A 25475-nucleotide genomic window follows, 5' to 3' on the forward strand; every position below is an offset into this window, starting at 1 on the left:
TCATTAAATGAGCTGGAATATATACTTGACCATATCAAGTCTATCGATCAATCTGTTCAGTAATTGTTTTCCAGGAGCACAACAAAACTGTTCGCTCTAATTAATACTCAGTCTGTTCTGTCTTTTGATCCTTATTTATAACCATTATGTGATTCTGTGTTTGGTACAAACCACCCAAATATCGGAAGTGGCGATTACTTTATTCCAATTTTAGTATTTCTCCACCAACATAAGTGTCTTTGAAAAAACAATGAGGTAAGGCGAATATAAAAAAATGTAGTGTTTCCGGAAACCGGCCGGGGAAAAAAAAAAGTTTTCTGACCCGGCCGCAGACTTCGTTAGTAGTTGATACATTAGTATTCAGGGCCTACTTCATACTTCGTACATAAAAGTTATCTTTAAAGTTCTATTTCAATGATCTTAAGTTATAAAAAATAGCAAAAATAGTTAATTTCAGGCCGGCCGCATGAAGAACACTACATTTTTTATTTTCGCCTAATTTCAAGTTCTTTGATATTTTAAAACAAATACTTCTTCGTAATCCTTTATAATCATCACAGTGCAACATATTTTTTTTGAGGGTAAGGACTTTCAAGGTCACCAATATTCATTACGTTGATCTATAGATTTTATCAATCCTCATCAAAATCAACGCGGAATCCACAGTGTTAAAGTTATTTCGATAGGAGATAACTTTGTATGACGTCACTAGTCACATGACCACCACCACTGTCCGTTATCATCCTCATTTACTTCATTTAGTTACCATATTTCACCTTTCAACGACCAACCAATCAGATTGCAAAGAGCTGCTTCACGTGATACTGTTCAAATACTGTTGTATGAACCAGAGAACGTACACTTCGTAGTGTCTTGCAGCGGCTGAGTTGCGTATACCGTGACGTTCAGTAGGATAAACCTGGAAAGTAATACCATAACATGAAAAGGTAAAATTTCTGGTTAACGGACATCCTTATAACAGCTAATAGGTCAGTTTCCCCCGATAAATAAATATACCTTTGGGTTAAGGGGAAAAAATTCACAGGAGGAAATTTTCATGGAATTTAATTTTGCAGTCGAGAGAACTTTTCGTTTACAATATGGCATAATCTGCCCTAAAGAGACCAATTTTAGAGGTGATTTTTTTAAAAACCCGACAATATTCGTGTTTCGCGGAATTTAATTCCGTGGATTTGTAAAATAACCGCGAAGTTAAATTCCGCGAAAATTTCTTCCCTTAAGGTACCATGTGGTCACTTCGAAAAAGCTCTTACACTCAACTTTTACTCGGCTCATTAGAGAATATATTGTATTTAAAGGTGTAGTTGCTTTCAAGAAATATACATTACCAAAAAGAGTTCAGCCATAACGGTAAAGAAATTATGGAGAGCTATGCCTTCCCTAACCCGACGAAACATGGAGCTTAAACCTACATCTATTTTTCCCTTTAATAAAACCCCTTCTAGTGTGGTCGTGTTACAAAAATACAGGCTGTTTGTAGGAAAAAAATAAGATCTAGCTGAAACTTTCTCCAGACCTTCTCTATAGGATGCTTATACCTCAGGAAAAATTCCCCTAAAATCCCACTGGTGGAACATCCCTTTTTTGGGACATTTCTATTTTCCCCAGGCAAAATCCTAAGGGCGAGATTTTTTGAACATTTCAAACTTATTTCCAGACAATATCGTGTATACCATTCGAAAGCTCTCGAAAAACTATATAGAAGACTTTTAAACGGTTATAGCAGATTTCCCTACCTAACTCAAGATAATTCACGCAGAAGATGCTATTTATGGTCAATTTTGACCAAAGTGTGGCGAAAAGTGGAACTTGCGCATGAAATATCTCGAGTTAGGTAGGGAAATCTGCTATAACCGTTTAAAAGTCTTCTATATAGTTTTTCGAGAGCTTTCGAATGGTATACACGATATTGTCTGGAAATAAGTTTGAAATGTTCAAAAAATCTCGCCCTTAGGATTTTGCCTGGGGAAAAAAGAAATGTCCCAAAAAAGGGATGTTCCACCAGTGGGATTTTAGGGGAATTTTTCCTGAGGTATAACCATCCTATAGAGAAGGTCTGGAGAAAGTTTCAGCTAGATCATATTGTTTTCCCGTAAATATGCTGAACGACCCCACTATTCCTTAGGTGAACTATCTTACATTTCGTAGAGAAGATATCCAAATTACAAGACATCAATGTTCCCAACAAAGTGTCTAGAAAATCTATTTTCGAAAACAGTACAAATATATTACCTGTAGTTGATAAGGTTTTCCATCTTTGACTAGCTGACTGATGAGAGCGCTTGTATGACTGAAATGAACATTCTCGTCAACCAACCCATGAACAATCAATAAACGGTTTGGCCTGAAAATAAAAAAAATTCAATGATATACCCGAGATAAGAGAATATATACTTTTTCCCGGGATAGACCTTTTCATAAATTACGTCACAAGCAACGCATACCTCATTTTCAAAATATTGATGTGGCAATTGATTCCCAGAGGATTTCAGAAAAAGTTTACTCTATTTCTCCAAGACTTAAGGGATATAATCACCTTAGTAATGATTTTGAAGCGAGGGAGTAGTTGCAATCAAAATAATTCATGAAAAGGTCTATTCACAGAAAGACGGTTAGTCACTCTCGCTTCCCGATCGTGATGTCGCACGAGACATTTTTATGTTTTTCGCATTTTAAAATCGATCAAAAAATGTAAGAAACAAGTCGAACAAGACGATCCAGAGTAGGAAATTTCGCATAGTGCTCGATTATTCATAGATAAAATAATCATATTAAATAACCGGGAGTACTAAGGGTTGGAGAATATCAGGTCGGACCTGAGAAAACTGGCCCAAACAGAGAATATAAAGTTACCCTTAGAAAAACAAGGCGAAAAAATTACTCTAAGAGCACATGAGAGAAGACAAAAATGTGAAATTATTCGAGTCTGGATCTTTGTAGACTTTTATAAAGCATCAGGAGTTTATTTTTTTTGCATTGAGTATTGAAGTTTAAGAGTGGGTATTAAGTTAAGGATATGGTAATCGATTTTGAGCAGGTTGATCAAATTTGATTGACTTCCATTTCTTATAAACCAGGCTGACCCGCTTGATACATGTTTTAATTGATGACCAATAAATTCGTTCCAATTTCCAATAGCCTATTTGGAAATCTTGAGTGTTGATCATTGATTGCATTTGAATGATCTATTGAACTTGCAACCGTTAAACAATCGATCTATCAATCATCTTAGAGTCAATCTTTGAATTATCGATCAACCAATGTAATGGAGCCTTCCTTAATGTAATAGCTAAAATTACATTATCGATTACCTATCCGTTATTGAAACCAATCGATATACGGTCAATTGATTTGTTATCGATGTGCCATCGATTGAAAAATGAATCAATTGTTTTGAGTAGGAATCTGGTACTTTATAAAACAGTCTGTCTTTTGAGTTATATATCTGATCAATCAAAACTCATCCATTGTACAGTATTCAATCAAAGTTGATTCAAATTTTTCCAGTAAGAATTTGATAAACTTCAACAACAGACCTTTTCCTAATCTGTATGTCTAAAAACTTCAGCATCAAAATAATGTCAAGAAAATATTAAATGCACATTTTTCCTAACTAAATATGCATCAGTCTGTTTCCTCAATTTCTAATTTTGAAAATTGTCTTCGATTGAGCTCGAATCGATTTTGCTTTTCCATTGGGTTAGATCGTCTTGATTGATTGACTTCAATAGACCTTTTGCAACACAACTTAACCAAATATCAACACCTATTTCTATCTGTAAAAATGAAGATCATATCTGTTGTGTTGTTGCTGTATGTGTAGTGATTGCTTAGTTACGCCTACCTAGCACTTGCGGACTGGAAATATTAAACAAAACGCTAAATTTCTTAGCGAGTGAGTCCATCTTTAGAATATTTGAGAATGTTTTGGAAGTTTCCAACTACTTTCGTTTTCTAAATTTTATTCCACATCGCCGCGAAAGCCTATCGCAATACTTTCGCTATGCGAAATTAACAATAAATGGACTATTTTTATCGAAATAAAAATTTGATTTTTTAATTGCTCATGTTTTAATAGAAACGAAAAGAAGATTCATTAAATCGACATTATAAGAGATCTACGTTTGACTACGCCAAGCCACGATAAACTTCCAAGATGAATATTTACAGGGCCGATAAATTTATTTAGAAATTATCAACTTTCTTCAATTTTTCTGATTTGAAAATTTTTCAAAACTGTTCGAATTGAAAAAAAACATTAAAAGTAGCGATTTCATCTTCTATGAAAAAAAAAAAGATAAAAATATGGACGTGCAAGAAAAACTCATAAAGATTAAAACAGAAACTTTGTGTAAAGGATTGGCTTACTCGCTTGGGAAATTTTTGGAATACGTTAAAACAGATCCTCTGCGATATGCTTCTTTATTTTGACAAGGCAGACTCATATAACGTTCAGTGTATGCGGTGTCATATAATTCCCAACAAGTGACTGGTGCTCCTGCCACCGCCATCTGAAAACAAATTTGATTGAATACAATTTGATCTGTTCGATGTAAAAAATCGGTATCCTGGAAAATATTATCGTCTAAATTTGATGTTCTTCGATTTTCAAGGGAAAGTAGATTTTCATCGAATAAGGGAGCGTATCGCTTATGAGAGTTTCTTGTTGACATTGACTCCAATACTATCGAGTAATGGAGCGTATCGAATAGTAGAATGTCGAATTAGAGAGCGTCAGCTGTATTACGAAAGAATCCTACAAGCTGACAAACAAGAAAAATATACATTATAATTCTTCCTCTTCTAGGGGGAAAACTGCTATTTTGCGCAAAAAAGGAGAAAGAAACCATCCCTGTATCCGCGAAACTCCAGGTAAGAATATAACTTTTTGTAAAGAAAATTGGCGAAGACGCACTTTACCTTGAAAACATCAGGTCTTTGGCAAAGACCCATCAGCGCTAGATAGCCCCCATAGGACCATCCATGGATGATCAGTTTGTTGGTATCAATGATGCCTGATTGTTCTGAAATGTATCGGAGTCCTTCGATCTGTTGGTCAATTTCAACTGTGCCCTACATCAATAAAAAAAGGAATTTCTGTTAATCTTGTTCAACTTTTTATCTATTATAATCTTACTATTATGTTAACTAATAGTCGCTTGAAATTGCAGCCAAAACAAATGAGGTCGATTAAAGCCTTAGTATTGCACAAAGTTCTAAGCGCGATCCAGCTTTCTAAAAAAGAAAACAAAAAACAGTAGCATTATTTAGATATACCATTTTATTTTGAATTGCTGCTTCGAATTGGACACCACGATTGGAAGAGCCCATTGTATCAATGAAAACAACTGCGTAACCCAGGGTTGCCAACGCATAAAGGTTCACTCGACGAACTGAGTACTGAGAATTACTGACCAACTAAAACGAGAGAAACAAAGTTTATATATCAGAGATTTGTCTCATAGTAGCCCAGGGTCCACTAAATACTTTTTTATAGACTGGATAGCGCGATAAAGTGGCCCGGTAGGACCTTATCGGGGAAAACTTCGTCGGGGAAAAGTGACGAAATTTTGGCCAAGTGACGAAAATTTTCCCCGACGAAGTTTTCCCCGATAAGGTATATGGTAATATGCTTTTGCTTAGGCGGACTGTAAATTTTCGTTGTTTTTGCCAGGTAAAAAAAGAATGAAGCAATGTTTTTATCTGAAATTAACGGATTCAAAATCTGTTATAGATGATTGTTTTTCATTCTTAATTATATTTTTCGACTTCAAGTAACTTTTTTGTCATTTGGATTTTAAACGTTTTTTTTTCAAAATGGCAACCTCGTCAAATGCTCCTAGTCTACTTCACTGGACTCAGCGTCATCAAAAGTTATTAGAAAGCAAAGTTCAGCCAGGAGTAGACTCTAGTCTAGTCTCATAGTGGAATTTATTCTGGCCCTCATTAACACCTGGGTTTAATATGCTATGTCAATAAGATAAGTATAGGGGTACGGGAGAAGCAAATTAACCCTGCCAATATCAGGGCGGACCTAAAAAATAATCTATTTTGAGCCATATTGTATTACATATATGCAATTAGTATTGTAAGGGAGTCATTAAAAACTAGTGGTGTGTTACCTGCACGCCAGGGCCACCGTAGACGTAGAGTAAAGTTGGATATTTTTCACCGGGCACGCATTTCAACGGTTTAAATAACATCCCGTAGATCTGTTTTCCTGTGAAAAGAAAAATAAACAGCCCGTTAAAAAGGTTAATACTTTGAAAGATGATCATTTGGGGATTCAATAAACATTGAAGAATTAATCATCGCGCCGAGCACCTATTTGCGGAATCCACGAACTTAATCCCTACGTAATTATATATCCATTAAAGTTATGTAGCAATTAAAGAAGTGCCATTCGACTTGAAGTGGTGGATTTTTATTAGAGGAACATAGTACGAATTACCTGCAGAATTGACATAGCTGAAGATTTCTGGAGGTACATATCCTTTTGGAAATTCTAAAAAATGATAATGAGATGAAAATACAAGACTAGTTTCGTGTTTTTGTACACTAAAAAGATCCAAAAGAACCCAGGTTTCTTTAAAAAGGCTATATAAAGTATCGAAAAAAGCGACACCCTCTAAAGAGGGTCTCGTATTAGACTGGAGTCGTTTATAATGTTTATATAATATATGCGTTATATGACAATACGATTATTGTACGGGATTTAGTTTGTATAAACTAAATTTGTTCCCTCCATTACTTTTTGCTTTAGTATTTCTACTATGTCTGAAACTTTCTTGGTCTGAATCAGTCGTCTAGCTTGCTAGACTATGGTTAGATAAAAGAAATGATACAAAATTTGCGTCATGATAAAATAATTTTTATCTTTTCATGGTGTTTTCAGCAGAGATAAAAGTAATGAGACCAAGACGGACGTATTTTTTGATTATTTATTTAGTTTAGCTTTTCCCTGTTTGTTTAATTTTTGTACCTAGAGAAAATAATTGTACTATTTTAGAGAAAGCCAACCTTTTGGTTCGACCCTTGACTAACACAATAAAATGTGGAAGCTGTCTCGCGTTATACATTGTGTCTATTATTTTTTTACTCCCTTTCTGATTCTTTAAGGCCTTATCAGTCTTTTATTTTGGAGAATAAGGAAATAAATAAAATTACTTTTGTTTCGAAGACAAAAAAATAAATTAGTTTAGTGTTTCAATTTGAAACAATAATTTGTCAATTTTTTCACTCCACTTTCATGTCAAATCAGAATCAGAATCAGAATCAGACAAGCTATAAGAAGCGTTGCGCGTGGACGCCAACATGGAGGATTCAATTTAGTCAACTTAAGTTTAAATAAGTCAATCTATTTCAATTCAACTTTGTGCACGGAATCACACAGTTCCAACACGTTTTTTTGATAAGAACATCCAAAACTGTTTTGAGTTTCAAGCCAAAAAAATATATTCTTAGCATGTTTTGATTTTCACCAGTTTTGTGAAATATCCAAAAAATCGGGTGTGCCCACAAAGACTCATAACACAAAGACTGTGCCCATAAAGATATCGATTTTTATAATATAGAAGGAAATTGCGCCTTTTATGCTAACAAAACAGAATTTATAGAAAAATTGTGCTCGCGCGGCGCTGGAGGTGGAGTTGTTCTTGTTCGTATTTAAAAATACTTAATATCTTTAGCAAAATTACAAAATCAAATCCTAGGATACAGTTCTTATGAAAGTTATAGTCTAATATCAAAGTTAAGGCTTTAAACATTGTAAGAACATGACCAGTCTAAGAATTTTGAAAAGATCAGCCGAATTCGCTAAAAATTATCTGAATTTAAAAGAAACTCGAAGAAACTTTCACAGTTGCAGTATTTCTTTAAATTTGCAACTTTCGGTATTAGGGTAATTCTTTTAATTCTCAACTTTAAATTAAAGCAAATTTGTTCGACTTGAGGGCCAGTCTTTATAACCCAAGGTAATATTGTATATTTTAGTGAATCAATTTAAAGAACGCTAATAAGAACATTTTAGGCTCAAAATTGTCAAAAAGATAAGCACATCAAGGCTCAGCTCAAATTTAAACGTTCTAATAAAAAAATGTGACCACAATCATAGTTGATAGAAGGCTAGAAAGAAAGTTAGTCAAGACAAGCATTAGAAAAAAGATAGATCTGCAAATATTGACTCCTTGAGGCACCTAACTCCAAAAGGTTGCGCAGAACCTTTTAGGTGCCGAACAATAGTCCGAACAATAGTCCGAACGAATAACTCATTATAGATAATGACTCATATTTAAGCATTTTCTTCAAAATTGCAAAAAAAATTCTACTACTTTCAAGTTCTATAAATCAACTATTTCAACGGTGTAAAGTTACCATTTAAAGCTTTTATTGGTCCGACCATTGAGTTTAAAACCCCGAAGGAGCTAGAAAGGAATCATTAACCTTTCTCAAGCAAGAAAAAGCTTGGATGGGAAATAATCTAAGAGTTTCAAACCTAACCCTTCGGGTTTTTGATATCAATGGACTCGACCGATCCTGTATTTGCTAAAAATCTTTAAATCTCTTAAAAATCAATAAAACCAATCTTTATGTTGCTAAGAAATTGTGACCACAAAAGAAATCCTTTGAAAAAACTCATATACAACCTTAATGTAAAAATGACTTTCCCATCATTATATTTTAGTCGCTAAGCATACTTGACGAGAACAAAATCGCAATCTGATTCAAAAGTTCCAAGGACATCACTCCATAACTTTCAATATAGCTAAACATCACAAATATATCGAGAGAAGCAAGACACAAAGTGAAGTGATGGAATTACATTGGGACGATTCAGTACCAAGGAGAGGACTCGGTAAGTTTGTTTGACTTGGATGTGTGACACGTGTCCCTCACTAAAAAATCGTTCGAAAATTTTCCACCTAGAACAACCACAGATTTCTGTAAAGCCCGAAGGGCTAGATGGAAAGCCTTTTTCAAGCAAAAAAAAGTGAATATGACAAAAAAATATTGTTGCTATTGTTTTCGAAAATCCGCAAAGCTTCTGATTGATCAAGCGCTAAAATTACATTGTATTGTCAAGTGACTTGGATAGGATTTGCTATTTAACAATGGCACACTTTCCAGCTAAAAGAATGTCTACCTAGTCCTAGATTTTGGGTATCGTAAATTTTCTAATTTAACGCGTACTCTGATTTAACGCGTACTCTGATTTAACGCGTACCCTGTTTTTAGCAAAAAATCGTAATTATTCTTACTCTAATTTTTAAAGCGTAGCCGAAATTTTGCCTAATTAATTTTACTAATTATCACGCGTGGTCAAGCCTTAGACATGAAAACTTAGAGGGTTGCCAAGAAAGAATAAAGGAAATTGAGGCAAGAACTTTAAAGAAACAGAAGAAAAACACTCGTAGAGTTCGAAAGTATATGGTACACTATGTAATATATATAGTACAACCCTGACTCAAATAAAGATCTTTACCTCGAATTTAGCGCGATCAGTTTAATTTTCCCCTAATTATTGAATTTCGTAATTAATTCTTCTTTATTTGTTCACAAGTAGCGTCCAGAATAATTATTTATTGCCACGCGTTAAATTAGAAAATTTACGGTAACAATCCATTCTACGATAGTTGATTTTAGTGAAAAAGTTTTTCAAAGCACCTTTTTTGCCCTGTTTTTCAGCCATAAAGCCTCCTTTACAACTTCTCAATGTTCTTCAATAAAAAGTAGAAGAAACCCAACCAAATTATATAGGGAAAGGGTTGTCACCGCTACTCGAGTTGATCCTCCAATGTATTTTTTGTTGGTTGATAACAATTATTCAAGTTTTTAGTTGTTGTTAATTTGATAAACAGCGAGTCTCTTTAACTCAAACCTCTTTAACACGAATATCTCCTCAAATCGAACAAGTTTTCTCATCCCTTCAGTTAGCAATGCCTTCTAAACTTCGAAATTCCCTTAACTCGAACAAATTTGCGGTTCGAGTAATGGAGACTCCACTTTATCAATTTTCATATAAGTTTTCTACATCTTGTGTGAACTTTTCTCATTGTTTTGTAACATTCAGGTGATTTGATACACAAGGCTAATCACATCGCGCTGACAGTCAGCGACATCGGGCGATCTCTCGGATTCTATACTGACATTCTTGGCCTTCAACAAATCAAACGACCCAATTTCGACCGTCATGGAGCTTGGCTTACCATGGGCAATATTGAACTATTTGAACTAGAGACTCATTCTGGGTCAGCCTGTAGTTCCATCTGGCAAAGATTTGATCGTCAGTCATATTTCATTGGAAAGCAACAACATAGAGCAGGTAAAAAATTGAAAATAAAACTTTAGGCGATAATCGATTGATAGAAGCATTTTAAAATAAAATTTGGTTCATAAAAGCAAACAATTTGAACCGTCGTGACATTTAAAAAACAGGAGGATTAAATTTTCAACTTCGTTTTTCGAGTAATTTCGAGCGAGGCTATAGTTTATGCCTACTTTTATAAGCGCCGCTGAAAGCTCATCAAAGGTTGTCAAGTACGTGAATTTGATAAAAAAGTTATCAATGTTTACTTCATTGTAGGTGCTGGTGAAATTGGAAAATATGGGAGTGCCATTTGAAACAAACGTTTCCGTACCCAAAGGAGATTATGAAAAAGGGATCGTTCGTCAATTCTTCTTCAGAGATCCAGATGGTTACTACATAGAGTTGTGCAATTGCGATATTTTGACCAAATACTGTTTGGGGAAGGGCGATGACGTTTTCGAGGGATACCACGAGGGTGTGGTCCATGGCAAAGGTATGGTTTCTACTATCGCCAAATTGCTTGCAAATGCAAGTAAAGCCAAACATAAGAAATATACTGAGGAGCATTGCCAACAAATAATTGAGAATTTCGATCAGAAGGATGGTTCTGATGTTCGTGAGGATGATGCGAAGTTGACAAATTTGGTCAAACGATTAAAAGTGTATGGAGACGTTGTACAAGGGGAATCTGAAGAAAGCTTACGTGAAATGTTAAGAAAATCGAATAATGATGTACCATCCATGATCGAGTATTTGATGGCTAAACACCATGGCAACCAAGTTTTTCAGCCACCAACAGTGTATAAGAACAACAAAGATGCTTATAAACCACCTCTTATGAAGGTTGACAAAAGTAAACATCTCTAAAATTTCGTTAATCAATTGTCATTTAATATTTATATATCTTAGAAGGATAATCAGATAGTCTGATATTTTTGCTTTTAGATACTTCCCATTGAGACTGACCTTTAAAATATTTTTGCCATTTTTGGTCAGCCTCGGTGACCCTTCAAATCGGTTCCGCGATTTTTTTCCCGCTGGTGAAGCTCTGGATCAAAATTTTGGAACATTTAAAACCGATTTCCCGATCTCACTTTGATTTCTAAACTTTCTTCCGATCGGGTTAACTTTTTGGGTACTTTTAGCGTGTGTTGTTTTTACAGATCATAATGTGGTGTTTCAAGATGGCGGCTCAAGCGATAAGTCGATAAAGTGTTGTTCCAAAGTATTTCCAGTGTGAATCTGTTGCAAGCTTCAATTTCTGGCATTTATTTTTCTAACTCGGCAAATCAAACACATGATTTTCATCAAGGGGATTCTTTTTCTACATCTTTTGAAAGTTTAAAGCCGTTTGCTCAAGTTTTTGTTTATGTTGAATTTTCTGATACTTTTTATTGTTGCTTTTTATTACAGTACAGTAGTTTTTGCAATAAAAACATATTTTTCTTGTTTGCCTCTAGAGGGGGGGTTGATGGTGTTATAATGCTATTGGAATTTGATAAAGCATACAAAAGTACAGCTACTGTCTAAATTTGATAAAGACTGGATGCAATCTTGTTTTTTTTGGACTTGGACGTGTTTGGCTTCAGACGACCCTGCCAATACACCGTACATTCCGGCATTATTTTTGTCGGGTGTTTTCTTCATTAAATTTTCAAAAGTGCATACCGGACTACACCGGATTGTCTGGTACATTTTTCTCTCGGAAACAAAGTACACCGGAACTTTTGTCCAGTGATTTATCCATATATTTGCGCACCTGACAAACTGCACCGGAATGTCCTGTGTATCGGCAAGGTTGTGGCTTCAGTCATATTATATAAGGCGTATCGCAAAAAATTGTTTGGTTCCCGTCATTTCTACTTCAAAAAGTGGGTCGTTCGGTCGGTAGATTTTTCTGATCTTTGCGCACGTTTTTGGCTTCAACTAAATGGTTGATATGGAATGAATGGTGACAACAGTTTTTACAGCATGCATTCTGACTTACATTCCTTAAAGGAAGAAATTTTGGCGGGAATTTAATTTGGCGGATGGCGAAAAAAGTTTTTTCAGAGGGAATTTAACTTGGAGGATGGACGAAAAAACTAAATTTGGCGGGAATTTAATTTGGCGGTCGCTTAAAAATTTAACCTTAAGATGGCGTCAAAACAGCAAAAAAATAGCAAAAACACCTTAAAAGAGATCATATTTTCAAAATGTTTAATTTGGCGGGAATTTAAATCCGCCAAATTTTCTTTCCGCCAAAATTTCTTCCTTTAAGGTATGTTTTATCGGACTTGCAGAAAGCGGACTGCGGAAAGTTATGAGAAATGGTTTCTAGATTTTTTAATGAAGTATATATATATACCAATACCATCAAGTTACACAACATGGCCACTCTCTGGCAAATTGTGTTTTTCTAGAGTGTGCGGTTTGTGACTACTGTAGCTTAAAATTGTTAATGGCGACCAGTTACAATTTCTGGTAGGAGCTGCAGAGAATATTGTGACAAGGTGTTATATATTGGAAGTTGGTAAAGTATACAGACTAAAATTGTTCCTGCTTTAGAAAGTTATGAAGGATAAAAATATTTCTCACAAAGTTATATATATACTGAAGATGTAATATCAGTCATTTTAAGGAAAGGAAAAGATTTGATATATAAGCAGCTTAAAAAGATCTAAATTAAAAAGAAAAGAATGTTTTTGTATTTTTGAAGATTATACTATTTTTGAATTATTATTTTTTTGAAATCATTCCAATATCAGATGAAAAATACAATAAGAAAGATTTGGGACTTTGAAACAAAAGAGAGATGGTCAATTTAAAAGAATGAGAAACACGAAACCACCAAATAACAACTCTCAACACACATATATAAATAGAAAACAAAAACTATGCCTGAAGTCCCGGACTTGTGACCAGTTCAAAGCGACTTTACACGTGTTACGGGTACCCAACACTCAGTCTCCCTCAGGCAATATCTAAAACCGACCCGCAGTTCCAAACACATAAACAAACTAAATAATAAAATAAAATTAAGAAGAGAAACAAGCTAAAAGATATTTATAACTGATCCATTTCTATATAGGCAAAAACTATGTTTTCAGGAGTTTGCGGTTTTCTTAAAGTTTGTAGCTTAATGGCAGTCAGTTACAATTTTTAGAAGAAGCTGCCCCCCCCCCCCCCCCCCCCCGTGAATGGGTATTTTCGGTTGCGTGAATGCGTGAAAATTGAAAAAAAAATGCGTGAATGCGTGAATTGAAAAAACTTGCGTGAACGTGAAAATGTACTTTTTGATTGCGAGAATTCGTGAATCTGGGCTATTTTTTGCGTGAATACGTGAATTTCCCCTTTTTTCCACCGATTATGTGCAGTTTTCCCGATTTTCCAATGTTTCCCAGAAAATTTTCCGATTTCTGAAAAATCAGGTTATTGCGTGAAACTCGAGGAAAATTTGCGTGAGTGCGTGAATTTCGAAAAAAAATTTCGTGATTGCATGAATTGAGGGTCCGCTGGGGGGAGCCTCCTGCAGAGCGTTACGACAAAGTGTTATTGGGGTTTTATCAAGTAAACAAAAAAAGTACAGTTTCTATGTAATGAAAACTAAAAATGGTTCTGCACTAAAATTATGGCATGTATCTTTATTTTGGGTTTGACTTTTTGGCAATTTTCTTATTTATTTGTAGTATAACACTTTGGTCAGATATGGATATTGTCTACACCCAACAGAAAAAATGTATTATAACTGACTAAAATGAACAAAAAGTTTAATTACACTAGATTAACTAACATCCCAAACGAGCGAGGTTCCTGGACTTTTCAACCGGCAGATAATTGCCATTGTATCGAACGCTGATCTAACATTTGCTCGCATCTATCTCATCAACATTATCCCTTTGACCCTCTAACCCCTTTGACCCTCTTAGCTCTTTTGGCTGACCTTCCAGCCTCGGCTGGTTTATTTTAACTTTTAACAAGAAAACAAAGGAATAGCAACGCAAGATGAGAGCAAGAAACAATTTTTCGGGAATTCAAATTTCAAATCTCAAAATATGGAAAAATAGACAAATTTTTATCACGAGACATCTGATTATTCATCAATAAGAACGCAATCTTTTCGTTAACGAGTTTGCTTAGCTTGAAATCCAATACAGAATATAATATAATAATAAAATCTGATATTTAAATGTAAACACTGTTTTACCTCTATCCTTTCTGAGTCAATGATCTGCAATATGAATTTTAGACACCAGACAGAGCAATCACAGACGAAATGTGCCCTATTGTTTCGATAATTTGTTGAAATGCTGTCTTTTACAACATAGAGGTCAAATTAGTAAAAATAGGGTAATAATCCTAAATAAACTTGGTTTTCCCTTGAAAATAAGAACAGATAAGAGGAAAAAGCAACATGCTGAATGGACCTACCTGAGATAGATAGTCAGAGACATGCTGAATGAAGATGAAAATGTTCGAACGAAAAAGAAAAGATAACAGCATAACATAGAGATGTGTAAGCTTGAAAAATATGATGAAGTTTGTTTCACACTGTTTCCGATGTTTTAGAGCAAAGCAGCCCCATATAAAAGGATTTTTTTGGAAATCGAACCATGCTAAGTTTTGGGCATAAACAAAAACAATCCTTTCTTTCCTGTGAAGATAGCTCTATCTCTTTAAACATAAAATCTAATGAAGCAAGTTCCACAAATCCAAAATTTGCACCAAATTTGACTAAAGCTTTTTCTTTAAAAAAATCATAAGAGGAAAAACTAAGGAAGGAAATTTCACACAAAGTCCAAAAAACCCCTTTCTTATGCACTTTTTGGCCCAATTTTTTTAACGAAAATCGTCACATCACTGTGCAAAAAATCAGAAAAAATTCCATGTCAATCGCGAGAAATGCTCATTTTCCCTAAAAATGATATGATAAAGGGGAATTTCCCCAAATAAGAAAATACGATTTTTACGGCTTAAAAAAGTTTTCCGAAACAAGTGATACTTTTATGGACCTACCTGGTTATGCATTTAACACATATATAATCATTCAGAACACAAATAGTGACAATCTATTAAAATTAGTCGTTTGTTTCTTATAAAAAAACGTTTAGAACCAAAATTTCATACTCTTGAAATATTCTTTCATATTCAAGACTTCGTGAGCAAAAAAAACATCTATCGCATCAAAATTTAGTAATTTGGCTAAGAACATTGATGTATGCTTATTAATAGTGATTCTTATAGATAGATATTTCAGACATTGTGGTGTGCCGTGACACTCAGGAGGTTCTACACTTGCGAGGACATCCGTTCTCCCGTGTAGTTCGAGTGTCGTGGTATACACCATGGCTCGGCAGCTCGCATCTGCAGGGTTGCAATGTCTGCTTGCGCTGTGATTCCTACTCCACCGTGGGTAGGACCCATTCCGATACATCGGAGGGCATATCTATCTTATAGATAAAGATGCGTTTTTTTGAGTTGAAAAATTCTTTTTTAACAAAATCTGCTTGAGCCATTTTTTACCTACTTTCATGCAAAAAATCAGAAAAAACAATGATCCAATTTTTCACAAAGTCCAAAAAACCCGTTTTTTAGCCGTTTTTTGGCCCAAATTTGCCCAAAAACATTTTTTTTCGAAAATCGGGCTCCGTCACATTCGAGGGTTTATAGTTATGCATCTTTGTCCAAAAAATCATAAAGAATGAAAGAGCCAATCTTGAGAAAAGCTAATACCTAAGTAATTGATAATGTGCTTATAAAAAATATCGAATTTGGCCAGTTTCTCTATAAAAACACGCCAAGTAACCAAAATTTCATGTCTAAACACACATATTTTTCAAAAGTAAGCCCACAAAGTCCAAAAAACCCGTTTTTTAGCAGTTTTTTGGCCCAAATTTACCCCCAAAATTTTTTTTCGAAAATCGGGCTCCGTCACATTTTGGCCAACACCATTTTGCACCTTTGTACCAAAAATCAAAAGATTCCTATGATTCAATCCTGAGAAAAGTTGGTAACAGACGAACGGACGAACGAACACATGTTAATTTATAGGACCTTCACCCCACCGGGGTAGGTCCAAAAAACTGCTTGAGCCACTTCTTGGAGAACCTTCCTCTCTGTCTTTATACAAAAAGTCAAAAAAAAACTAATGAAGTAATTTCATATAAAGTCCAAAAAAACCCATTTTAGGCCCTTTTTAGCCCAAATTTCCAACAAAATTTATTTTTTCGAAAATCAGGCTCCATCAGATTTTAGACATAAAATTTCACATAATTGTGCAAAAAATCAGAAAAAATGCCAAGTCAATCGCGAGAAATGCTAATTTTCTCTAAAAATGATAAAAGAGAATTTCCCTAAATAAGAAAATCCGATTTTTACGGTCAAAAAAAAAATTCCCAAAAAAATAGCTTCAGCCACTTTTATTTCGAAAATCGGGCTCTATTTAATTTTAAACAATACCATTTTACATCATTGTGCAAAAAATCAGAAAAAAATACCAAGTCAGTATGCAAAAAATAATGGGCAATCCCGAGAAAAGCTGGTAACAGACAAATGGACGGTTAAACTAAAGGACCTCGGTCCAAAAACAGCCTTGCTTCATCAAAAATTAATTCTCTGGTCCTTAATAAACGCCACCCGCCCCCGCCCCCGTTTAAGTATCAATTTTTAGATTTTTTGTACTCCGGACCTTTTTGGACCCCCCTCTTCGTTTACTAATCTTTAAAAATATTTTCAGATGTCAAAAGAAGAGTCCCTTATCTTGCTCTAAGTAGCCAGGTTTTAATCTATAACTATAGCTTATTTTTGGGATGATTATAGGTACAGATTTAAACCCCCAACCCCAATTAGGTCCCTCCGTTTAACAAATTTAGTAAGAATTTTCCAAATTCACCCCCGCTCATTAGGCACCTGAGAGTGCTGGTTTTTATAAAAAAAAGTCTAACTGTAACAAAAATTTTCAACCCATAAGATAAAAATATTGTCATTTCAACCCCTGATGAGAAGATTCACGGTTACGCTTCTCACCTGTTCTCAAACATGTTCTGTTTCTTGAAAATCTCCAGGACACACAGAAAAATATGAGTTTGTTTATGTCATATGGAGCTTAAAGGCAGTAACATATGTCTTGAAGAAATAGGGAATTTTACAGAACGATACCCCCGTCTTCGTTTTTTGGTTTCTTCATTTTATCAAACAGACAACTAAAATGCAAAGTTTAACAGATAAAGACATTGAAAATTGGACATACATACCTCTGGGTGATTCAAGCCATCCAGTGCCGTTTAAGTGTGGTGAAGGGTTTTGCAATATGCGGCATAAGTTGACTTGTGATAAGGAACTGATTGACGATGAAACGACTACTGCGTGCGAACAATCCTAAGAAAATGACGAATATATTCATATAAACTATTTCTTATACCCTATATGGACGGAGGCTCGGTGATCTTTGTTATATCGACCCTAGCAGTAGCGAAGCGTTGCCAGTCATAAATAGAGGTGTCAACAGTTTAGTGATTTTTTTGGTCTAGAAGCCACTTATTTCCCATTAAAACGAAGAGAAACGAAGAGATGCCGAATTGAAAGTGGAAATCTCCGCCGGATCAGATCATTAATCTGTTTAAAGCTCTCATTAGATACATCTTGGCTACTGACATCCTACACAACGAACGTAATCCTGACACCACGTTTTTGTAAAGCCCTAACATGGTGACTAATATAAGAAATTCTGTCCTTTTTTATTTAGGTCATACTGCACAATCGTATTTTCGATGGGAATATAAATAGTGAACTTACCTTATTTAGTGTGACGGCATGTGAATATCCCATCTTGGTCAAGCGTTGCACGAGTCTTGGTTTTTGTAGTGAAACGCAGTACCTTAATAAAAAAAATTACAACAAGAAAATTATTGATCCATCTGATAGATGATAACATGTTTAATGAAAAAAATCTCAAATACATGACATTTAAGAGGCAAGACATTGTAGTTCATCATTGTAGGAAATTTATGAGGATCTGTTTTCGCGTTAGACCCTCTTACAAACGGTTCGAAATGTAAGTTCACTTTTGTACTTAAATCCACCCGGCCAAGGACTGACCAGGGACTTACATAATAAGCCTTTCACTTACACAAAAATTGTCGGGTATATACAAAATGCAGATGTTTCAATTCATTTGCCTATTACTTCAAAATTTCTTTATTGTTAACGGGAGACGAAATGGTAGAGGCCAACGAGAAAAAAGATTTCTTACAAATGGTTTTCCAATGGAGTGTCTTTTGTTCCGAGAAAATACACCAAATCATTGCGCTCATCCACCCAAATCTACGAGACAAAAGATCTGATTTGTACTTAATTCTAGGATACTGCTTATTAATCAGACAGCACCTGCCACAGATATTTTTCGAAGCCTTCCAATTTCCTTATCATTATAGTTACATTCATTAACCTAAAACCATAAGAATTTCAATCAACCCAAAAACAATCTGCAACAGAAACATTATGAAAGCCTCAACACTCAGTATTTTTGGGTATCCTGACAAAGTGCTGTATTTTTGAGTTGTTAATCGTCTCAATAAATGTGATTATATAACATTCCATGATTCTATCAGCCAATTCGATTGACTTCCAAATTTGCCATACTCACCAACTTTGCCAAATCCACAATTTCAATGTCAAAAGATCATAGCTTCATGGCAAATTTGTACATCGCTACGCCGGCATTATGATTTCCGTTTTGTGATGCTTCGTCAGCAGTTTTCTGTCGGCGTTTGTAGAGCGCGAAGTGTTTATACGCGCGGGCGATTTTTTTAACCAATCAAATTGCCGATCGGCATTGTTTTGCTATAGTATTGGAAGGTCTTCTATTTTTCAAAATCTTTGGCAAAAGTGGCAAAATTGGAGCGAAAAGAACGCAGGTCTCGTGGGAACAGTGTTTTGTATGGAGACGTATGGAGGTAAGTTCCAAAAATGCCAAGAATGCCAGATTCACCACATCTTTTTTATTTGGCATTTATGGCACTCAAATTTTGCCACATTTGCCAAATTTTTGTCAATCGAATGCAAAATAATTGGCAATCAGGGCAAAAATGACATATTTTGAAGCCAATCGAATTGGCTGTATGATGATAGTCACATCGCATTCTTTGATTCTTTATCAATATAAAGTATTGAAAAATGGTTGTCAATGTCTACCTTCTCATCCTTGATTTCCCATTGACCTGAAGTCAGTTCTTTCTTTTCCACCAGTTGACAGTGGCGTATAACACACTCTTTAAGTGGTTGATGTTCATTGCTAATACCAAAATAACCGTCATCCGAGTCCGTTGTCACGGTAACGAAATTCAAATGTTTGAAGCGTGATTCTTCAGAGATGAAGATGATGGAGAGCCTTTCTTCTCGAAGTGTTGGTAAGAACCATAAGATATCTGTCACCTGTCAAAACGAAAAACAAGATTTTAAAGTCTCTTCCCTTTAGCGTCTTTTGTGTGTAACCATATATCTTTATAATGGGGCTTTTCCCCCTTAAATTGGTCTCCAAATGGTATAAAAAAGAGCACAATCGTTAAAGCTTTATGTAGCCTAAGTGACAGGTGTAACATTCATCCAGAGCCTGCTCAATAAATAACTCTTAATAGTGTCTGCCTAATCCTCTAACAAAAATCAATTTTCATCTTGCCTCAAGGAATACTGGTCTTTAGATTAATGTTGTGCTAGTCGGTTTTTTACTCCTCACCCAACAAAAATTTTGTTTTGTGTTTTAAGTTAAATGGAAACTCTGTATATATCACTTGAAGAAAAAAAAACAAATCAGGATGATAAAACCCGTTACAACAGAAAAGTTCTCACATTGATCCAATAGTCAGAATGTTCTTCTAGGAGAACATCAATCTTATGTTGACGCACAACATCTGAGGGACCAATATTGTTCATGGTGATTGGACGAAAAGCTGAACATGGTATCCGAAGTAGTGCCATGTGATTCTGTGCTCGATTCAACACTTTGACCCAAATGCTGTTAGGTTTTAAGAAAACGAGGTAAGTAAAATTGAATTATTTGATTGTCTTGGATCAAACCTCACAATCTGTTTGCCTTTTTTTGTAGTTATCTTTTTTTTTTCTTTTTTTTTTTCCTTGGTGAAATTTTAGATATTTTTAAACCATCATCTCAACCTCTTGACTGATTCTGCCAAAAACATAAAAAACAATAGTTATATCTCACAGTGCAAATTCATAAATTTATTCAATTTATTTTAAGTCCAAATTTCTATTGTAAAGAACAATGCTTTAAGAGCAATTGCACCTAAGAAAATCCCTGAATCATCTAAAGTGGGATCATTGATGTCTTGGATTTTTTTCTTTTTTAGATATGTTGTGGGGGTTCATGGGTGGAACAAAATTCCAAAATTTGAGCCTCAGAGCTCAAGTCGTTCCCGAGATATCGCATTTTGAAGTTTCAAAAATTTTGTCTAAAATACAGACCGGTAATTTACAGACCAGAATTCCAAATTGCTATAACTCTTTATTGGTAAGTCTAAATGACATGAAATTTTGCACAGATACACAAGACCATAAACATTTTCTAAAAACAAAAACAAAAATTAAATTTTTTTCTCCAAAATGGCGGATATTTGAAGCCGAAGTTTTGAACTGCTTGAAAATACCGGTTGGATTTGATTCTCAGTTATTCCCGGCCCGAGATTCCAAATTGAATTTCTTTTTCAGATCCTGAAAGAGAATATATCTCACTTAGTTTTGAAGATACAGCGTCTCAAAGATAGGGCACTAAGCGAAAATTGACCCCTAAATTTCATGAACTCTGGTGAGGAGCAGATTTTGAAAGCCAATGAATTTTTATTCAAGTACATTAGAAAGCTGATTTATATACAGTGGATACAGAGGGCTTCAGACTGCGTAATCTGGGTTTCGAAGCACTTTTAGCTGGCTGCTGATAGTCCTTGAGACTTTTTTAAAGCAAACTTTTGACCTGGAGTGGTTTACTGGTGGGTTTTGGCCACAAAAACAACATTTTCAGGATTTCCATATTTGCGTAACTGTCAAAAATGGCCAAAAAAATTGCTATTTTGGCAGATCTGGAGCAAAATTCAAGATGGCATATCTTTTTGCGGCAACAACAAATTTTTTTGAAACTTTCAGCAAGGCTTCCTTAGTAGGTCTAGTTTATAGCCTCAAAAAATCTCAGTGGGTTTTTGAAGTCTCTTGAAGATATGATCGATTGAAAATTTGCTTAGCTTCGTTGTTTTTCCCTCTTAAAATGCTAAATCAGGCCCACTTAAGGGCTTTAAAGGTTAATTTTTGTCAAAATATTGGTTGATCTTCTCTAGCCAACTAATCATTGGTATTAAGGGAACAACTGTAAAAGATTTCAGGTCATTTCCATCAACAGATGACATTTTATGACTCTTTCTTTATTTTTAAGTACAGAATATGTAAAAAAATGTGAGATTGACATCTGGCCTTTCCTACCATTCCAGGGCCTATATTTTCAGGAAAAGCCTCAATCTTTCACAGTTTGGTGAATATTACTCTTAAATATAAGCAGGTTACTTCAACTAAATGGGTTTAACAGTACTTAATTCCTATTCAAAAACTTTTTAGAATCTTTCAGAAATCCTACTTTGACAATAATTTGCGCTTTACCGCAAAATTTCTAAGTCCAAGTGTTGTGATTAACTTTTAGACTATCCAATATCTCTATATTTAAGTGTACACTAACAGCCTTACTTGTTGATTCTTAAATAACTAAGCAACATTACTAGGGTGATATTTTATGAGATACTGCAAACAATGATGTTTAAATCTTCTGGACAAGAAATATTGGACAGTCTAAAGCTAATTAACGACACTTGGACTTAGAAATTTTGAGGAGTCACCAGAGTTCATGAAATTTAGGGGTCAATTTTCGCTTAGTAGCCTTTCTTTGAGACGCTGTATCTTCAAAACTACGTGAGATATCAAGGTGAAATTTTCAGCGTCTTGTTTTCTTGTGTGATAGATCATTTGGTCAAAATTTCATCAAAATCCAAGAGGATGAGGTATCACACCCTGAAGACTCTTAAAAAAATGTCTCTTAATATCATCGCAGGCAGTGAAAATTATGAATAATCTTTTGCATATAGAGGAATATCCTCTAATGATTTGATCAGTCTATGATCACGACTGTCGAGAAATGGACTGTCAATCATTAAAACCAATTTTTGAGCCAACCAGTACATGGAGTAGCCTGTTAAAGCCTTGTTGCTAGGGCGTTGCTAGGGAATTTTCGGAAAATATAGGTCATCTTTAAAATTGATTTATTGAGCCAAAAATGAATTCTCCACGACAGATTTTTGATATTTGGTAGTTAAAGGATTGATCTTTCAGGATCTGAAAAAGAAATTCAATTTGAATCTCGGGCCGGGAGTAACTGAGAATCAAATCCAACCGGTATTTTCAAGCAGTTCAAAACTTCGGCTTCAAATATCCGCCATCTTGAAATAAAATTTTTTGTTTTGTTTTTGTTTTTAGAAAATGTTTATGGTCTTGTGTATCTGTGCAAAATTTCATGTCATTTGTACTTAGCAATAAGGAGTTATAGCAATTTAGAATTCTGGTCTGTAAATTACCGGTCTGTATTTTAGACAAAATTTTTGAAACTTCAAAATGCGGAACGGCTTGAGCTCTGAGGCTCAAATTTTGGAATTTTGTTCCACCCATGAACCCCCACAACATATCTAGAAAAGAAAAAAATCCAAGACATCAATGATCCCACTTACAGATTTTCTTAGGTGCAATGACATCAAACGGTATTCTTACTGTTTTCCATCAGGCATCCAGCCACATCGAACAATATATTCAGCCCATGGGAAAAGTTCTTGCAAATCGTTCCTCAGTTCATATTCCACTATTGAACCGTCCAAAAACTGAAGAAAATAAAAACAGATCTTAAAAGTTGAAAAAGGAATTTTACTAAAAAAGCTACTATTTTTAAAGAGGATATTGCTCAGTTAATTTCTTTCAATTTGGTCTTAATTCTTAACTAAGAAGCCAACGTTACTATGGTAAAAGATTTGTGCGCAGAAAATTATTCATTGGTAAAAAGTGACGGTGAGTGAGTGACAAAAATTTTTACAATGAACAAATTTTGCTAACGAATTATTTCACCTACAAATTTTCTACCAATAAAGTAAATAGATTTGAAGAACTTAACCTAATGAGAAATCAGTCTTAGTAATTCTAAGCTCACGCAATTTACAATTTGAAAAGTTCTTTATAATTCACCTCGTTTGTTGAGCTTTTGATACAGAATTGAACTAGCCGAAGAGTTGATTTTGCGTTCATGGATCCTGCTTTTGGATATCTGTATGTTTCAACGAATGAACTGAAATTGTTGTCTGGCGTTGCAGGAATGTGGAGTTCTTCTACAGCATGTTGGTCAACCTGAAGCATACAGTTAAAAATCGAATTAGAATTGCAAAGATTCATGACAACAAATTACAAGATCATTTTATTTTGCTTGGTGGCAAATGATAAAAGTGATATTTATTGATAGCATCAAAATTGATAGAAATTAACTTACAAGTTCGTATAAGATTTTGTGCACTTCGAGACAGCCTGAAAGAAAAAGTTCATATTGTTTATATTTCAAAAAAAATGTACTAAAAAAGAATACATATTTTATGGAAAAACATAGAGAATTTATAATGTAATTTCTTTCAAATAGAGAATCATAATATTGAATGATATAAAGTTAACGAGATTTCCTCAATTCAGAGGCTTTTTTATTAGAGCATTATACCTCATCATACTATATGCATTGGTATTGTATTAAAATAATCCAAAGACTTATCAAACCTTCCATGTCTTGTTGTTTGAACGGTTCCCACCAATAGCCAGTAAACCTGTCAAATTCCTCTTGTGTCACATAGCTAGGCTCCCCGGCAGAATATGAGTCATCACGACCAGCGTTTCTCACGAATGTCAATCTCATCTCGTGACCTGTGATGATGTTAGACACCCAGATGTCACCACTCTCAATAAACGAAATAATGTTTGTATTGCTTGGACAGATTTTGGAATCCATCTTACTGCTAAGCATATTAGGTGAAACAAGTCGTGGGGCTGCAAACTGAAATTTTAAAAGACACGTTATGTTTACATAAAGTTGTCCAGAGATGTTAAAAATAAGGAAAATTTATTTAAATGTGGCTTGTATTTCTAAGGAAAATTTCATTTAAAATAGTACAAACTTTAATTAAGCGTGAAAGCTGTAACCAGCTATTTTTTATTTAGGAGTTTCTGATTCTGAAAAAGTTAGATATCCCTTAAGAGATAAGGGTTGCCCTACCTTTGTTGCACCAGTGGTTATGGGAGCAACATCAACAGTATAAATATCAGATCCAGATCGAAACAATAAACGTCCTGTTTTGTGATCAAAATCATATGACGTGATACCATGAGAAACAAGTCGTTTACGTTCACGTAATAACTCCTCCTCTTTAGAATAACCCATGGTTGATGAGCTAAGTGTTGTTTCTGGATCAAGTAAAAAGTTCCAATGATAAGTGGTGTATGATTGAGCTTCCAGTCCATCGTTAGATTTTTTACTGCTACCCTGTTTACAATCAACATCCATATTTTCCCATGCACCGTTTTCAATGTCAACGTAAATCAAGGTATTCTCGTTTGAGGAATCCCCAGGAGGAACTCCCAAAAATATGACAAGACTCTTATAAAATGTAAAATTTGAGGGAACAAAGGTAGCAAGTTGACATTGTGCAACACGACTCTTATAAACTGCTTTGTCTATTTCTGCCCAAGTTTTTTTATGATCTGCCCTTTTATGATCTGTCCGTTTATGATCTGTCCTTTTCTGATCCATCTTGTGAAATTATTTTGTAATATTAAGCTGAAAAAAAATTAATATATATATTTTTGATATTGAATATAAGCACACAAAAGTTTAAAACGCAAGTCAGTCCTGGTAATTTCGCAATCTTACAAAATCCGCCCGCACTTTAAATCCCGTAATCCTGATATAGGAGTTTAAGCATAGACTGAACGGCATCAAATTTAACTCTAAGTTTTAACATTAGATTTAGGACTTACAACCTTAAGGTCTCAGGATCTAAAAGCTCAAAGATGTTCCAATATGGCTGAGAACATAGCCTGG

The 25475-nt window shown here is 34.8% G+C and overlaps 2 protein-coding genes across 2 annotated transcripts; one reads left to right on the top strand and one right to left on the bottom strand.

Moving 5' to 3' along the window:
• Window positions 1-3: 3 nt before the first annotated feature.
• On the bottom strand, window positions 4-25215 carry LOC136809220 (dipeptidyl peptidase 9-like). The gene is made up of 17 exons (XM_067065733.1): window positions 24651-25215; window positions 24158-24431; window positions 23883-23917; window positions 23585-23743; window positions 23120-23226; window positions 20153-20318; window positions 19499-19738; window positions 18558-18628; window positions 18101-18182; window positions 17560-17683; window positions 6473-6526; window positions 6144-6241; window positions 5299-5439; window positions 4942-5094; window positions 4390-4532; window positions 2254-2365; window positions 4-919 (listed from the first exon to the last, which is right to left on the bottom strand). Exons 1-17 carry the CDS (start codon window positions 25182-25184, stop codon window positions 815-817), a joined length of 2598 nt encoding a protein of 865 aa, XP_066921834.1. The 5' UTR covers window positions 25185-25215; the 3' UTR covers window positions 4-814.
• On the top strand, window positions 10271-11271 carry LOC136809222 (uncharacterized). The gene is made up of 2 exons (XM_067065734.1): window positions 10271-10342; window positions 10604-11271. Exon 2 carries the CDS (start codon window positions 10625-10627, stop codon window positions 11192-11194), a length of 570 nt encoding a protein of 189 aa, XP_066921835.1. The 5' UTR covers window positions 10271-10342; window positions 10604-10624; the 3' UTR covers window positions 11195-11271.
• Window positions 25216-25475: the final 260 nt, after the last annotated feature.

Source organism: Clytia hemisphaerica, unplaced genomic scaffold (assembly GCF_902728285.1).
Source record: "Clytia hemisphaerica strain Z4C2 unplaced genomic scaffold, Clytia hemisphaerica genome assembly, whole genome shotgun sequence".
NCBI classification, from domain to species: domain Eukaryota; kingdom Metazoa; phylum Cnidaria; class Hydrozoa; order Leptothecata; family Clytiidae; genus Clytia; species Clytia hemisphaerica.

Bases quoted from the DNA above. Each gene is read 5' to 3' on its own strand.
- LOC136809222 (XM_067065734.1), top strand. From the start codon at position 10,625: ATGGGAGTGCCATTTGAAACAAACGTTTCCGTACCCAAAGGAGATTAT.
- LOC136809220 (XM_067065733.1), bottom strand. From the start codon at position 25,184: ATGGATCAGAAAAGGACAGATCATAAACGGACAGATCATAAAAGGGCA. The intron at 23,744-23,882 runs GTAAGTTAATTT...TGTATGCTTCAG, and splicing joins ACAAAATCTTATACGAACTT to GTTGACCAACATGCTGTAGA. The intron at 2,366-4,389 runs GTAAGCCAATCC...TTTTATTTTCAG, and splicing joins TCCAAAAATTTCCCAAGCGA to GCCAAACCGTTTATTGATTG.